Source organism: Harmonia axyridis, chromosome 3 (genome assembly GCF_914767665.1).
Source record: "Harmonia axyridis chromosome 3, icHarAxyr1.1, whole genome shotgun sequence".
NCBI classification, from domain to species: Eukaryota; Metazoa; Arthropoda; class Insecta; order Coleoptera; family Coccinellidae; genus Harmonia; species Harmonia axyridis.
In genome coordinates, this window is record NC_059503.1 from 32,849,598 (window position 1) to 32,868,107 (window position 18,510).

General features: G+C 32.9%; 1 protein-coding gene across 2 annotated transcripts in view; it reads right to left on the reverse strand.

Moving 5' to 3' along the window:
• Positions 1-4,702: 4,702 nt before the first annotated feature.
• LOC123674567 (cyclin-L2) overlaps positions 4,703-18,510 on the reverse strand; it is a 31,875-nt gene continuing 18,067 nt past the window's right edge. For both annotated transcript variants that reach the window (XM_045609477.1, XM_045609478.1), the window contains 5 exons: positions 10,446-10,566; positions 8,207-8,476; positions 7,926-8,098; positions 5,259-5,465; positions 4,703-5,175 (listed from right to left, as the gene is read on the reverse strand). In XM_045609477.1, coding sequence (XP_045465433.1) covers positions 4,842-5,175; positions 5,259-5,465; positions 7,926-8,098; positions 8,207-8,476; positions 10,446-10,566 — 1,105 coding nt within the window. In that variant the 3' untranslated portion in view covers positions 4,703-4,841. The remainder of the gene's footprint in view (positions 5,176-5,258; positions 5,466-7,925; positions 8,099-8,206; positions 8,477-10,445; positions 10,567-18,510) is intronic.

An 18,510-nucleotide genomic window follows, 5' to 3' on the forward strand; every position in this document is an offset into this window, starting at 1 on the left:
CTTCAAATAGGCTTCTCACATTCCAAGTTCCAATCTTTAGTGGTTTCCTCAAGTTTGCTCTCGTGCTGATTACATTTAAAGCCGTTCCCCCCGGAGATCCGATTGGGGAACTATTTATACCTCCGGAAAATTTTGAATTAAATGTACTCATGTTATTGTCTTGGGAAAAATGATAATAAAGGTGGTTTCCCGTTGCCTTCCTTTATGCCAAATGATAGCTTGTGATTCGGCCGCCCATTCTGGGTCAGACGCCGTTTGCAGTCGCCCAATCTGGGAACAGACACTGCAGGGCTAGTTTTGGTCCGCCCCGAGTATTTGATTTCCTCGATACCACCCATATATGGGAGGCATTCCCCTATCCGCCACCTGGGGAGGCGCCCGATGGGGGACTAGCAACCCCTCACGGTTGACATCTACGCAAGGAGCATAATTCATACAACCACCTGACAATCCCAGAAAAACTGTAAAATTGGAAAGAGAAGCCCCTACATGGAATACATTTCAACAAGTCGAATTAGGAATATGTCGATCATTGCAGCATTTAATTATTAACTCAGATCGGGCGGAATGAAGCCAGAGCTCGAATGTTTTTTTAGCCATTCATGATCAAGATCAATCACAAATAACAACATGCATTAAAAGGTCGAAAATGTCAAGGACCAGAGATGCTTCGAGGACCCGTCAACACCAAGCTCCATCCTTCTGATATTTTAAATATCCGAGATTGAGTAGATAGATGTGCTTTAGCAAAGAGTTTTCTCTCCGAAACTGATAAGCTCAACTCGGGAATAAGTATGTAGTGACCAGTCTGAGCATGCCCGAGAGATGGTGTTATGGGCTTCGCGTTACACGATTGTGCCACCCCAGCGGTTATATAAAACCCGCAGCATTACGGCAGAGTCACCCCTCCACGATGGAGAGGGAATCGTTTATCCAATATTTTGGATTCCTCTGAGGAAGCAACATTTTGATTGCAGAATTGTTATTGATAAATTTTTCCTGAAACATCAAGAAGCCTCCCCAAATATCGAAAAAAAGTCGGAAAAGTTTATCCAACAAAAGGCCTGATGAGTGCATAAATTTTAGAGTCAATAACTCTTAAAAAAGGAGGATTCCGCGTCAGCTGAAATATTCATAAGTATTATGCAGCACCTTTGATTGGATTAGATTAGAGGAGGGGTGAGATATCATCCGACGTCGCATGCACCTTGACCTAAAGATCTATTGTGAATCCCCGCGCTATTTCCCAGTGGGGCAATAGTGTCTCGATGAACTTTATCACCTTTCTGGAGGCTAAATCCATCACTTGTTGCGACTTTAAAAACCAAGAACCAAGGTATTGTGGCCTTTTCCTGTGAACAGCTTCACATTCGCATAGCAAGTATTTGGCTGTCTCAGTGGATTCTAGACAGAAGTGACATGTGTCATCAAACCTCACAGGACAGTCCCGTGCGTGCGCCCGTCAGTTCTTTCAGTTCCTGTTTGCCGAGTGCGAGAACTTTTTTAGTCCAGCTCTTCGATTAGGAGTGTCAAGGAGAGACTTGGCCTGTCTTTGACCGTTGATCGTCCGCCAGAACGTTCCTTTACTGCCCGCGCTTGATGACTGGCTAGGAAGCTGCAAAATGGGTCTGGCCTGGTGACGAGGATTGACCACCTTCTCTGCCAAGTCGGTCTGCCAATTCATTGACCTGGTTTCTTTCTCCGAGAACGTTGAGGAACGTTTTACATTGCTAGACTCACTTTGACTTAACTTTTGGAGGGTCAAGCGCTAGAAGTCTGCTCTGCTGTTGGATACTATATAAATTGTGATTCTTCGGTATAGTTGCGTTCCATACAAAGCGCAACGCACTCCCTTATGGCAAGAGTTGCTGCCTGGAACACCGAAAGGCAGAAAACCATTGGTATGCCTAATTAGATTAACCGACTCCTACTAGTCCATCTTCAGTTTTTGAGCCATCGGTATAAAATACCTCTAGGGAAACCACTTCATTATTAGCCCATTGCTCACGAATAGAAAATGCCGTTTTTCTGAAACTCGAGTCTCGGCGGTAGGTTATCTGAGACCACATCCAGGAGCTCCTGGCATTCATTTAGAATGCGAAGGTGCCCTGAGTAGTCGTCAATTTTCAGTTCACCTTTGCCACCTTGAGAGCCCATCGCTCATTTTCAAGAAAGATATCTAGAGGAGACAGGTCCAAGATGACTTGCATGGCAGCAGTTGGACAAGAGAGTGATTCTCCTGTGATTCCTGTGAACGAACGCTGTTCGTTTAGTTTTTCCAGACCCAGTTGGCCCGTCACTAGTCTTGCTCTTGGCCACCAAATGAGCTGCATAGCCAACGATTGGCCTATCAATGGATTTGTAGATCCACTTCGTCAGTTCAGGTTTTATACCCCACGTTTTTCCCACCATCCTCATTGGCATGTAAAGAGAGCTAGCACCTTGATTGTTTATAATATTTTATTTGTCCTGTTGTTTCTGACTGAATTAAATTCTCGTTCGGTACGTTAAACTATTACATATGTGGTTGTTGTTAATCATGCTTGAAATGCCCCCCCAGAATTTTGGCGCACACTAGGCGACCGCCTACCCCCTAGCTATGGCCCTGGATACCATATGATGCTATAGAATTAAAGATAGCTTGTAAATATGCAATAGTCATAGTTGTATTAAATTTGCATACTCCGACTATTAGTAGTATTGAATATTTTAGTATTCAACTTTTTCTTCGTTCCTTCAAGGTCAACTTGGAATCTACATGCTTTGGCGAGTCGTTCTTTCGAAATTGCGCCCTCTTGCCCTCTTTCTGAGGGTTGTGGTGTTTCATCCCGCGATCACTGATGAAGATGGAATCATCAGTTTGTCATTCTCTGCCAAATACATCTTCCATCTCCATAGCGGAGCATGGTGACGCAGGCATAGCACGGTTAGGTTTATTTACTAAGTAGTGCCGATTAAGAGAAAGATGCGCAGCCCACGACACCGTCTTTCGGGCAAGCACAGAGTCATCACAATGAAATACAAGAAACTTCTTCTTCCCTATCAAACAAATCATACTTGATTTGCAAATAGTTTCTATCAAACTATTCATCAGAATCAGCTACCACAGCTCTCCCTAATACTTTGAACGCTTCCGCACTCCAAGCTTTCATAAAGAAATAGTGAGGTCCAAACCCAGTTAATTGAACACGAATGTTCAATATCCATATCGTTCATGAAAATGATGAAGAGCACCGGACCAAGTATAGAACCCTGTGGTACACCGCATCAAATTATTTCTTTGAGAATGTGCTCCATCGTACTTTCTCAAAGAAAATTAATGGAACATGTTCCACTTCACTTCTTGCACCCATCTCCGGAAATAAGGCTTCATTTTGGGGATGGCATTCTTTATTCCATCATAATCAAGTTTTTCAATAATACATCATGGTCAACAAAATCTAATGCCTTTGCCTTTCGTCCTTTAATATTATGATCTGATTTATTATTTCTATAAGAGTTGTTGATGTTGATTTGTATTGTCGAGAGCAATATGTTAATGATTGCTTAGTAAAGCTCTTTTTTCCAAAAATGGAGCTGGTCTGCTCTTTATAACTTCTTAAACATATTTGGGCAGTGACGGCAATATCGTGATTGATGTGCAGTTTTCAGGCCTTGTGATATATCATTCTTTTATTCTTGGCATCATTCAATTTTGGTTGAAGTTGTTCTGCTATTATTTAGGTTTTGTCCAATAGTCGAGAAATAGTCATTAAAAACATCTGCACTGATTTTTGATTTACTTGGTTTTTTGCATTTTTATGTAAATTCATCATTGTCCACATTCATCTAGTGTTATTTTTGATTTAATCATTCTTCTTTTCTGTATTAAATGTCTGTTTTAATTTGCCTTTCGGCGTTGTGTATCCTTGAATATTATGTCCAGAATCCCTAATTCATTTTTGAGATCATTTATAACTTTGATATCAGAGATATTGGAGCTTGAATCTCTTGTTATTGTTTTCTCAGGCAAAATAGTTGAACAAGATTCAGAGGCAGATGTGGGTGTAATGTTGCTTCCATTCCATTTTCGAATTCTGCTTTCACCTAACGGTATTAAATCCGGAAACATAAGTGACCACCGAATATTGAAATTATCTGAAGTTAACAGATAGGAACCTGGTTGATTGGTAGTGCGAAACTTTGATGATATTCATAGTCTGATAAGAAATTTATATATCACGTAATATATAATATGTTGTTGGAGAGGGAAAATAAAGGCAATTCTATTTTTTACAGAAATTTTTATGGCGCACACTTAAAAAACACAAGTTTGTTTTATAACTTCAAAACTAATAAAAAACTGATAAAAAACAAATGACACAACCAATGGATTTTACTGAAAAATGTGCCTGGAGATTGTTATTGTTTCATGTTTATAGCCCAGTAATGAAGAAGTTATGAGAACTTTTCATTTCACTCCATTTCTCAATTTTCTCCTATAGCTTGAAAACAGTTGAACCTATAAGGTTGTGGTTTTCAGTGTTTCCACTAAATTAATTCCCTCAAAAATCGAGACCGAAAAAGTGCCATTTTTTATAGTTCAAAGGGATTCTGAGATCCCTTTACTAGACAACGAATTTGGTACACCCCCAATACATATTCTGATTGGGAGAATATAACCTATAAACGATATTATATGGTATTGAATAAAATGAACACATTGAAAATAATTCTTTATTTCTGACATTCAAAAAATAGAAACAATTAAGTGGATTCAAAATCCTATTTATGGCTTGTCTAGATCAATCAGACAAAATTATTATATGAACAATATATACAAAATTAAAATCTATCTATTTTCACCTTCTCCTATCCTTAGATCTGTCTTCATCCTTGTGCTTGGACTTCTTATTATGCTTATCCTTATCTGATCGCGAGTATTTATCATCTCTGTATTTATCTTCCTTATATTTCTCATCTTTATACCTGTCTTCTTTGTCATATTTTCGATCATTCTTATCATATCTATCTTTTTTATCATCATATCTATCCTTATCATTATACTTATCTCTATCATCTTTGTTATTGTACCTATCTTTATCATATCGATCTTTTTTATACTCATCATACCTATCAATGTATCTATCATTTCTATCGTTTTCCACAGTTGGTGACCTAGACCTTCTCTTATCCCTAAAAATTAGAATCAATAGAAAGATACATACAAACTGAAATGAAAATGATATAGAGGATTATTCAACAAAATTTTACAGTACCTTGTCTTCCTCGATTTTGGTGAAGGACTTCTAGACCGTGAATAGCTTCTCCTCTTATGTCCCCTTTTGTGATTCCTTGGTGACCTGCTCCTCGATTTTCCATGTTTTTTAGAACGCTTATGGCTCTTGCTAGGTGGTGAAGCACTAGGTGATCTAGATCTAGAGTTTTTCTCCGATAAAGTAGGAACTATGTGGCTTCCTGAACGGCTGTAAATCAAGGGAAGCAATATTAAAACGGGGATGTTGAGACAGGGGGTTTGTACGAACACGCGGTTATGTTTTACTAATTTGAATTAGTTGTCGGAAGTCATAACTAATCAGAAGCCTATTCTAGTCATGTAAGTAAGAAACGATGAAGGTCATCACAGCAGCTGTTCTGTAACGTCAGCTGATACTGCTCTATCGATTCGCGCACACTTCCCCCAATTCAAAAACCAATATTAGTTCTTGTTGGAACAAACCTAGATTAGTGAGATTTGAACAACACTCTTGGTAGAAAAGAAAAATTCAAATTTTTTGACATGAAATTTCTCATGGAAGTTCAACTTTAAAATGGATCTAAGGTGTTTAAAAGTGAGCACCCTTCAGAGAACTATACCTTTTCAACTCCAAATTGGGACTAATCACATTTAAATTGGGAATAAACACATTCAAAATGAGAATAAACAACTTCAAAATGGTTAACACAATCAAGTTGGGAATAAACACATTCAAATTGGGACTTAACAGTTTCAAATTGAGAAATGACATTTATATTTAAATTTGATACTTCAAAGGAATTGTCAAATAATATAGGTACCGGTCAGTAAGTGCTCTAATATACATAATATCAATATGCCAAGTTATATAAAACAAACAGAAGCAGCGAATATCAAAAAGCAGATTTGTGCAGTTTATAATAATAATGGAGATTAGAGAGAATTGGCCAATAATATTGGAGTGAAGCGTTCGACGGCTTACCGCTGGGTGAAAAATCAGGATAGAATATCCATGCAACGTGGAGGAAAAAGGAGAACAAAAATTACAGAAGAACATCGCGAATTTATAGTGCAATATGTGGAGGAAAATAATAAAATTACGCTGAAAGAACTCAGACAAAAGTTTCTAACAGATCACCAAATTATTGTATCGTCTGAGTGTTTGCGGAAACATTTGGATGGATTGCTGTACACTTTGAAAGATGTACGCAGAGAACCTGAAAGATTGAATAGTGGTGAAGCAAAACTACGAAGAAAAGAATATGTACAACAGCTTCTAAATTATCAATCAGAAAATATACCAGTAACATATCTTGATGAAACAAATTATAATTTGTTTATATCATGACGGCAAGGGCGATCTAAGATAGGGACAAGATGTCGATTCATTTCAGCAGGCAGTCGTGGGGCTAATGTTCATGTCATTGGATGTATAGGAAACATGGGATTGATACATCATGAAATAAGAAGGAGTGCATTCAGAAGGGAAGAAGCAAAAGAATTCGTGCGAAACTGCTTACGAGCTGCTTATAATATTTATCAAACTCGTGTTGTATTAGTAGTTGATAATGCTCCTTGCCATGCAGGCTTAGAAGAGGTCTTCCAGGAACCATAGTCCTTATAGTCCAATGCTGAACCCTATAGAATTTGCATGGTCAAGTTTCAAAGCTGCAGTTAAAAGAGCGATGTCTCTAAGGTTGCAACAGATTTTGGCTGGCGAAGAAAAGACAAATCTTCCTCAAAACCAGTATCGCTTGCGTGAATTGGAAATTATTTTGCGTGATAATATAAACATAATAAATATCAATAACTGTGCGAGATATGTGGCGCACATGCAGAGATATTTTCCGGATGTTTGGAACTTAGTCGATATGGTTGTGTAATTTTTTTATTATAAAATATATGTATATAAGAAAAAAATTTCGGTACTGATTTAAATATTTTTCGAAAAAATTTTTCAAATTATTAGCGTAAGATTAAGTTAATGTACATAAACTTTGAGTTCTACCCATAATATTCAATACATTTCTTTCTCATTTGGAGTTATTTAATCTCAATACAAAAGTTTACAATCTCCATTCTTAATACCTATAATATATACTACAATACTTTTGAAGTAGGTATCAAATTGAAATTTTATCATATTTATGTCATTTCCCAATATGAAATTGTTTAGTGCCAATTTGAATGTGTTTATTCCTAATTTGATTGTGTTAACCATTTTGAAGTTGTTTATTCTCATTTTGAAGGTGTTTATTCCCAATTTGATTGTGCTAACCATTTTGAAGTTGTTTATTCTCATTTTGAAGTTGTTTAATCTCAAATTGAATGTGATTAGTCTCAATTTGAAGTTGAAAAGGTATAGAGTTTAAAAATTATATATCTCACTGACCTATACTAACCCGAGAGAGAATGTTAAATCTGATAATTTTCAATGATTATTATTTTGATTTGAATAACATTTGTTTGTTGAATACGTTTATTTTGTTGAAGAAATTTTTGAAACAATGTAACTGTGACAGCAGAGAAGAACAACAAAAACAAGCTAAAAAAAAGGATTGGGTCGCTTCCTTCAGAATATGTTGACAAGTATTTTCAGTATTGTTAAATGGAGTTTTCTAAATATGTATGCAATAGTTAGTTTCACCTATAAAGAAAATATGAAAATTCTCAACAATAATAATCTCACCTAATGAAACCTCCCCAAGCGTTATGGGCTCCTGCACTCTTTTGGACCACTTTTGGACTAGCTTCATTATTATTGGGTGTATTATTACCTGAACTCGCTTTAGCTTTGACTCTTGCATCTTGATATTTTTTAGCCAACTCGTCCACCTTCTTTTCCAAAGCTTCCACATTTGTCTACAATAAAGAAACAAAATGAGAAAATACCAAAAGGTTCATCTTAATGAATTGATAACTACAGATTCAAAACATTAACGCAAATATGGATTTAATGAAGCAACTAACCTTGGGTCTCAAGTACAGCTTCAATATTCTGATGCTAATATCTCTGATTTGAGGTTCAGTGGCACCAAAGACACCATACCAAACTGGATTTCTAGGTAAAGGCAGCCTCAACGTCCTTGCCGTGAGAGAGATACAGGCACAGGCAACAATCTCCGGTTGATAGCGCATGAAAACGTCCGTCCTAAGCGAATCATTCATATAATTCCATGAATACTGCATCAGCTTAGGATTTCTCTCCATCCCGAGAACTTGAAGATACATAACAATCAACTGAAAGAAATGAGGAAATCAATAAATCTCTTAGATCACAGAATTAGGCAATATTGTTGCAACTGAGAATAATGATTACTAGGTATAGTATATCCAAAGTCACTTGAACTAGTCCATAAAAATTTGGGTAAAGGTTATTGCAAAACATTCATAAACCATAGGCGCATGCTTTTTTAAAACCTAGAGTTGAAAATAATAATTATGCGTATGTATGGGACTCTGATGTCAAATTGTTATCACATAAAAAATGATCCTATGTCATTCTACTGTGTTATAATTTGATTATTCCTTATTCTCGACCTGTAATATATCATCAAGGAACATTAACAACGATGATGAACAAAATTATCGTTACATAAAATTATAAGCGCATGAAAATGTTTGAGATGCACTCGGGAATGTTCTGTCTGAAGAAGAGACAAACTAGGGTATAATAGATATACAGGGTGAGTCTATGATTTATACATATATTTCACCTGAAGATTCATAAGGTCAAAAGAAACACTTTTTTTTGATAATGATATACAGGGTATTACACCGCGATTGGCTATTAGATATGTTTATGATAAACTAATATTAATTTTGTGTTGAAAATTTGTATATTGGCACCCCCAGTATATTATTGCATTATCAGATAGCTTAGTTGATAACAATTTCAGCAATATTCCAGCAACAACAATTAACTCAACGTTTCATGAGATTCTTATGAAAAAGTTTTTTTCGAAAAAACCTTTTTCATTTTTGATTCTGCCAATAGGTAGTATTATAAGACCGTTTGCTGTTCGGACCAAAAATGTACAGGTACATATAAAAAGAGGGGGGTTAATCAAGTAAACCCTATACCTAAAATGAAAAATTGTAAGAGTTATTGAGAAAAATCTTGAACTAAAGAAAAACTGGAATTTCCAACTGAATGGAGTAGTCTATGACATAGAAAGAAACTTAAAGTCAACATTTCATGAATTGTAATAAATTTTTCATTGGGATGGTTGAGAATCCATAAACCAATAAAATTTTCAATTACAAATAATTAATGACATTTCAAGAAATGTCAAATTTAGTTATCCAAATATCGACTTTTAGTTTCAATGTTTTCTGGAAGTAATAGACTACTCCACTCAGTTAGAAATTGTGCTATTTCCTTGGTTCCAAGTTTTTCGTCGGTAGCTCTCAAATTGTTCGTATTCAGAATCAGAATAAATATTCAAAGATATAGCTGACCTATTACTGATGGGGAAAATGGTAAAATGTTTCTTATTTTCTTTAAAATACTTGATTGATTTTTCGATCAGGCTACGTAGTTGCTATTTTGACCATTTTTACAGGGTCTCAAGGTCATATGACTATTCTACATGATTACTAAAACTAGTTATAACATTGATAAAATCAGAAAATGTAATTAAAAATTTGTTGGTTAATCTCACATAGTCCTTTTCTCATTCCACCAAAAATTTTTTTTCTTCAATGGTATGTAGATGTTTAGGAGTCGAAATCATTTTTTCAGAACTCGGCGAATCATTACTGACTTTAAAAGTAAATGGAAGAATAGATTTGATTGCAAAATATTCATCTTTTTTTACATAAGCCATAGAATTTTGGAAAACATCATAGTCGAAATTATTAAAAATCAGTCACATAAAAAACTAAAACTGATTAAAAGTGCATTTTCTTAATACACCTATGGACCGCACTGGTCTATCTGAATCATTAGAAAGTAATTAAAAGTGATAGATGCAGCCAATGGGTTAAACCAAATTGAAACGTTTTTGTTTTCAAGGCGATTTATTGAATACCGGGATTTATTTGAGAGTATTGTTAGGCAATAATTTCACTAGCTCCAAAGAAATTTCTGAAAAACTGGACAACCGTTGTATAATTGAAATATTTTGGCTTCCTCCAAATGACTTTGAATATACTATATTACGGTATCACAAATTTCGATTATTACATCAGAAAAAACTCTTTTTACCTTGTGTGGGTGCTTGATATGTACACAAAATCCTAGTTCTTTCAGTACCCTCCTCTCCGCTTTGATGACTAAATTCTTCAAATGTACATAGTTTTGGTCCAAAATAACTGGTTGAATGGGCCTGAACAGAGTAAAATAAAATGATCGAAACAAGATCCAACACAAAAAAGCAATTTTTGAAGTTCAGCAAGGAAAATTAAACTTCAGAAGTTTCACACTTTGATAGAATTGAAATGAAATATTCAAAACTCAAAATGTAAAGTTATATGAAGAATTAAATATGTTATAATTTTGTAAAATCTCAATTTTTCATAGATGATATCACTGAGGCATCATTTTCTGCTTCTACTAATAGTAATTTACCTTAAGTTGGCTCAAAAATCTGCGATAATCCGTTTCCAGTAGTAGCTCCTCAAAGCTTTAACAAAATTTTCCCCATTTTCACCCTCTAAAAAACATAGCTCAGTACATGCGACTTTGGGCTCAAATCGAATTTTTAGAAACAGTAAAGTTGATATAGTGTGGAAGAGTGATACTTTGCAAAGATTTAATATATAATAGTTTTATGACCAATGTACAATTTTTGGAGATGAAACACCTTCATGCATTGTTTCCTAGAATATTTTCAGACCACTGGTTTTCATATTTTGAAGATTCACCTTTTATTTGCTTCCTTAGTTCAGGCATCTTTTAGTGACTTGTTTGAAAGGAGTTTATCAATATTAAAATACCTAAACAGGTTAGAAGCACAAGCTCTTTACTTAGATTCAGTTCTGTACTACCAATTGAAGATTCGTGAAGCACTGTTGGGGTGGAAATTACTCAATTTCTTAGCCATGAACAAAGCAGGTTGTGTGGAATTTTACGTTCAAGTGAAAATGAGAAACTGCAATAATTTTTCCTCCATAAGTAACAAAGTATATCATCTGATGAGCAGATGCTCATCATCAAACAAATGTAACAACATGCATCCTTAATCATCTGATTAGTAAACCATTAAAGAAAGTCCTGCCATATAGGTTATTGTCTAATGTTCCACAAGACACCATAGTTAGATTTAGGGTGCATTTATGCAGCATCATATAACAAATAGCTAAAATGTTTCCATTTAGGTATATTAAATAACAAATGTACCAACACATGTGCAGAAGTTAGTATCATGTCATTTGAATGGTAACTTTATATTTTGTGAAAAATAATGGGAAATTTTTGAACAAAGCCCAGAAGGATCGTATCAATTTAAAATAAGAACCATACTCAATTGATAAAAAATAAAAATACTTCAAAATAATAATGTACATAAATGAATGTTCATATACTTTTAGTCGAAAGTTCGGTTATGTTTCATCACCAGACAGGCAAATCCTCAGTTAACCCAGTACTTTTTGCGGGCAATGAGAAAATCGCGTTTAAATTAAAAATTGAGCATCTTCCATTTGCTAATTGATTTTTTGATAGCATAAACAATGTTATTGAAACATATGACCAACTCAATTGTTGCATGATAATTACTATTTGACGCTGCATAAAAGCACTATAATGAGAATTGTAGAGTACAATCAAATAAAGTGTAAACAAATAACGGACAGATTATAAAATTAATTCTTATATAAGTTGAACAAAAATTACTTAAAATACTAGCAATTCTTTAATAAACTATTTGAAATGAATTAGGGTTACTGGAATCTAAGCACATTTGTAATAGTTATTATTTAGAATACCTTAATTTCCTACTTGGACATTTCAATAATAGTTTTGAATACGATAAATAAATGTATTTTTTGCAAGTATAAAAATAAACTTCCATTTGAAAACTGTAGCCCTTCAAGCATTGGCTATAATATGCGAAACGACAAATTAGAATTCTGTTAATGACAATATTTAAATAACTTTTAACTTTATTCTACTTTGTATTCATCATAAACAATAAAGCAGTAGTTAATTATAGGTTTTCGATATAGATACATAATAAACTAAAAGTATAAAAAGGAATACATATTACGCTGGGATGCCTATCAACACCCTATGTGTTGTTCTGAGACATGCAAAATTTGATACTTCACCATATAAAACAAGTCAAGATCAACAATCAGTATTCACACAACATGTATTAAGAGCAAGCCTCGCCATCTCATCCAAAAATCAAGTATCCCAATATGTATGGTGAAGGAAAAAAATTGAATACATTTCAGTTTCTTTTGTGTTGATGTTTGCATTTCAACTTTTATGGAATACATAAATTTGTCCCAAATCTGAACACATATATTAACAAAATTATCAGCAGAAAATCGAATAATTCCATGCAATTGTAATAACTAAAATTACCGAACCACTAACTGGATAGATATCACAGTCCAATTTTGCACGTATTACTTGGGTAGACAGAGCATCAAAGAGACGGTTAGTACTATACTTGCATTTTTGTGCATGAAATTGAAATTAGATACTAGAGTCTGTTTTGGTGCCTGTGTCAGGCATGAAAATAAAACTGGTTAAATTTTTCCCGCGTGAATCGAAGAGATCTCAAGGACTTTAGTTGGAAAGTAATGTTTACCAACGAAATATAAATATTTCAGTACGTTAAACAAATGAATTTGTTTAACATAACATAACCAACAAATAAATTAGACGAATCTGAACATAATATAGGGTGACCAAGCGAAAATTTTACATTTTCAATGGGATTGTATTCAACTCATGAATCACAGAGTAATATATGGGCGTGATTCAGCTCCCAGGATGACTACACTGCAACAGTTTCATTGAATTTGCTGCATAACTTATGTCTGGATCACGTGTTTTCAAGATAATATGAAGATGTATACCGGTTTTGAACGAGACAACTTCTCAGCATATATTCCATACCTTCATCAAATGATTCAAGAGGCGATTCATAAAGTAGTGGCACTTTTCAGTGAGAAGACAATGAAGTTAATGTGGCAGAGCTTCCTAGGCAGAATCGAAAACTGCATTATATAATAGAAACGTCAACTTCCTAACTTTATTTTTGCTACGTAGGTAAATGTTAGATTAGTAAATAATTTTTTTGAGAAATCATTGTTATTATGCTCTTTTATTCTGAAAAAGTATCTTATCACTCTGTATAACAAAAGGTATAACGGGAATATCAGTTAATATTTTTTATTTTGATAAATAAACCTTTGAAATTATAAAAAAAAGTTTACTACTTTCCCTAGAATGTATTGAACTCCAAAATTGAAAAAAAAGTACCACTGTCGTTCATAGTTTCTAAGAAAATGCAAAAACTATTTAAATTTAAATGAAAAAAAAAATTGAAAATATAATTTTCTGACAAAACGACCACAAATATAAGAAATGAGAAGTCAGATGACCTACATCTATGGTAAAAAATTCAGATTAGAGGGAAAGTACACCCTATGAGGAGAGAAAAGTAACTTTCAGTCTATGTGTTAACTTCTGAAAAATTGTGTATTGTTTATAATTTGTTTAAGAATTAATTCTCCAGCACTTAGGATCAGATTTAACTAGCGTAAGAAGTTTATTTTTTCTGAAATGCCATAAAAGTCAATTAAGAATTAGCAGCATTGAAATTAGTGAATGAAAAAATAGAAAAGGTGTTTTAGGGCCAGCATTCTGGGGAAAATTTAGCGAAAAAATAGTCAATAGCTACAAGAAGGTATAGTGTAGTTAGAGGTTTAGCGGAATGAACTAGTAATGTGTAAAACTTGGATATATATGGTGCAATAAAATGTAAAAAATAAGAACTTAATAATAATATTGAAAACCATGATATAACTTTGCAATAGTTGTATAATTATCAACCTTAACCTGAATATTGCTTTGAAGTTGATTCATAGCTACCGAGAAAAAATTGAGTAGTTTCTTGTCATCTAAACTGAAAAACTACTCAAAAGAAAAACCAATAATAATTTTTTTTATCATTTTGAACATAAGTAATATTTTATTTTAATTTTTCATAAAATTTTTCAAGCACATTAAATTGCGATGAACAATTAAGATCTGAAAAACCTGAACACATTCAAATATTCCTTTTTTTTGGATAAAGATTGATTTTTGCAGTTCATAAAATAACCTACAAAAACATTCTGCAAATATTCTTATGTTGATATAATTATCCGTAAGAAACCCTAGGAAAAATATAATCTTTCGAAAACTCAACTACCACATTTCCAAAATTCTTAAAAAAATGATTGATTTTTATAGTTCATTAATTAACCTACAAAAACATTTGGAATATATTATTATGTCTTTATAATTATCCGTATGAAACCGTAAGAAAAAAAAATTTTTTTTGAAAACTCCTCTAGCATAGTACCAAAATTCCTCAACAAAAAAATCGATTTCATTCATAATGAGTAACAATACAAATTTTACACAATGTTCAACATTGACCTTTCAGGAGCTAGAACTTGAGCCAGTTAAGAGAACCGTGTCTTATGTTTAAGCTTTTATAATTGTGGAGAAGAACAGAGACCTCAGCACCATATCAACCGCTACTAAAATTTATTATCTTCTCTTACTCTCACTCGACCTTAAAATGATTGAAGAAAAATCTTATAATGAATATCACCTTAAGATATTAAAACACGGATCATTTGTTCCATATAGTGTATTAAACACAACATTTCCCATTTATTGTGAGTAGAAACTTGCAATAAAGAATACTGTATTCAGTATCAAATTGCTCTAGCTGTCATAGTTTCTGTGCTACAGGCCGATGTTCAAATTTTTTCATCTTCATAAATATTGGAATCCAGTGAAGTACTCATTTTTCTTCTGGTTGGGAGTTTTCTAAAAATATAATTTAGTCCATATTGATTTTCTCAAATGACGACACAATATGAATTCTGCAACTGAAACACTGAAAACATAAGATCACAAAAAGTGTCCTAATTTCTTTGCCAATAAAATCATCATTGCAGTCTCTTATACATTTTGGACAAATTTTTTTGTTACATACCAAAAAATTGTTTATTGAAAAGAATAACACAAGAAAAAAAGACATAAAAGATCACAAATAGTGTTCAAATTACAGACCATTATGTCACAGATAGGGGGTTATCCAAAATATCCATCAATAAACCATTTTATATTTGCAATGATACAAAAATCTTATTCCAAATCAAGAGAAAGACTTGAATTTATTATTTTCCTCACCAAAAGTGAAAAAGAAAATAGTCGTAAAATTCATGTCGTAGTTTCAATTGAGAAAACTACATGGACCGTGTGATATTTTTAGAAAGCTTACAATGACAAAGAAGTGGGTAGTACATTCTGAAGTATGGGACATAGAGAAAAATTGAATATTTGGTTTTATAAGCAATTAGTTCTGTTCTATTATCGATCTAAATCATTTAGTGGCGTTACAGATAATAGAAAAGTAGCAACAATATATATTCAATATATAATAATATAATTAGGACACTGTAAATTATTGCATCTTTCACTTATGTTTATTTTTGTATAATACTCCTTTATATTGAATTTAATGATTTTTTAGAATTCAATTAAATTAATAATTTTTTCTACCAATATATTATGATATTCAATAATATGTAATATGTTATGATGTTCCATTTCAAAAATTTCAAAAAATGCACTTGTTACAACTTTTGTATCTACCACTGAAGATGTAGGGACTGAAGATGTAGGGAAGTAACATACGAAAATAATCATAGAGTAATAGCAAAACGAAAAGTGCAATAATTCCAAACATTACCTAACCAAAACTGTTCTTATGAGGAATTCAATGAATTGTCTAGTCACATAAAAAAAAAAATTTTTTCAAGAAAGCAATATATAAAATTAAAACCTCATGATAAGAAATAAAAATGAGCTTTATCCAGATATTCATGATGTTTATTCAAAATATCATTGGTGTGGCTACTCTTCCATACGAGTAACAAGAAACTAAATATTCAAAAGGTCTGTTTGATGCTATAACACTTTAACAGTAATAAAATAACACTGAGCTACAATTGTACAGCAGATAAAATATGCACTCCTTTTGATGATTTTCATTACTACACTATTCCCTGTTCATTGTAAAATCATTAGCACTGAAAAATTTCAAATTATTTCCTGTTGTCCACCGATTTTAAAGGAAGTGTAATTAGTGTAATGCAGAATGAAATGCTGTTATGGCCAAATTTCAAAAATAGTATCATTGGAAAGGAATAATCCAAGGTTTCCAACCTTTTGTGTGAATTTTTGCATATAACATAAAGTATGATGTAGAAATAAAAACTTATGTTCATAATTGTTTTCCACTTTGATAAGTGGAGTTATCAGAGTCGAAAAACCAAATACTTATAATGCCAATATTCTAACCCCTATATGGATGGATATTACTTCTAAATTATTATTTGAAGATTTTAATTTCTAAACATACTTAATTTGCACATGCATTAAAAAAAATGTACCGGGTTTTTCACCATAATTTGATCCCCCTTTAACTTTGTTACTAAAAGAGGTACAAAAAAATGATTTATACAAGTTTCACGAAATCGACTAGTGTTTTTTAAAATGATTTCACAAAACGAAATATATACAAAGTGGGCCACATATTGATAGCAACTTCACTTTTTCAAATGGAACACCCTGTATATTTTTCTATATTTGACTAGCTCTTTTTCCCCTGATTTCAAATAAATAATATATGTTTGGCCTATCTCTCTTATTCTGAGTACCACAGAGTTTCAAATTTTAAGAACCACCTGGCATGCAAGCTGGCAGTTTTCAAGTGGTAGGCTGCGATAACTCAAAATGATCTTTTTTGAGTTATCTCGTCGGCAATTTGACTATATGTCATATCGTTGCCAATGAGATAACCCAAAAAAGAGCATTTTGAGTTATCGCAGCCTGCCACTTGAAAACTGATTACTGAGCATGCCAGGTGGTTCTTAAAATTTGAAACTCTGTGGTACTCAGAATAAGAGAGATAGGCCGAACAAATGTTATATATTTGAAATCAGGGGAAAAAGAGCTAGTCAAATATAGAAAAATATACAGGGTGTTCCATTTGAAAAAATGAAGTTGCTATCAATATGTTGCCCACTCTGTATATATTTCATTTTGTGAAATCATTTTAAAAAAACATTAGTCGATTTCGTGAAACTTTTGTGGAAAAAATTTTTTTGTACCTCTTTTAGTAACAAAGTTAAAGGGGGGGTCAAATTATGGTGAAAAACACGGTACACTACTACTCTGATGAGATCATTAATGAACTAAAGAGTAATTGTAAATTTAATAATTAATCGTGGTATAATAACTCCACCAATAAACCTTAGGAATCGTTTGAGAAATAAAAATTAAATCTCCTGAAAATTTCACCCTTTTGTAATGGTAGAATACAAAATTCGAACAAGAACACTCCAAAGTTTACACTATGATTAATTATTTCCTGATAGAATAGCTCCAATCACCAAAAAACGCGGTTAACAAAATTTTAAAAAATATATCGGAACAGTGTAGATTCGGCCCATGTCTTTTGCGTCATAGTTGGAATGCAAATTAGTAATTACTAAGCAATCTTTGAACCTTTGAAGATACATGCGTAATTATGATGGAAAGAATCTAGTCAACAATTCATTACTCTTAAGCATAAGTGCTAGGACTTTACAGTTTAAATATTGTATTCAGTTTTATACTTGTAATAAATGTTTTTGATGTTTCATGAATGTGTAAGTTTACAAGGAATATTTTTTTTTAATTTTGTTTGCTGGATGATTCCTTCAAAATTTAAACAATTAATCTCTTGAAAACTTAGCAACACATAATCATTAAATCAAAAATATATATTTTTACGAACATACTGAATAAAATATTTCTAACCCCAATGTCTTAGCCCTTGTAAGTACTGAATTTGAATTTTTGAAATTTTTATTGAGATACCGCCGATGGTTATTCATTAAAATTTGTCTGCATTTATATATTTTTTTCATGTGTGCAGATATTTAACATTGAAAGAGAAAATATTAGTACAAATAGTGTCAAATTTGAAGTGGTTTAGTCTAATATGTATGTATACATCCCAATGAACTATAATCTAATTGAAAGGTAT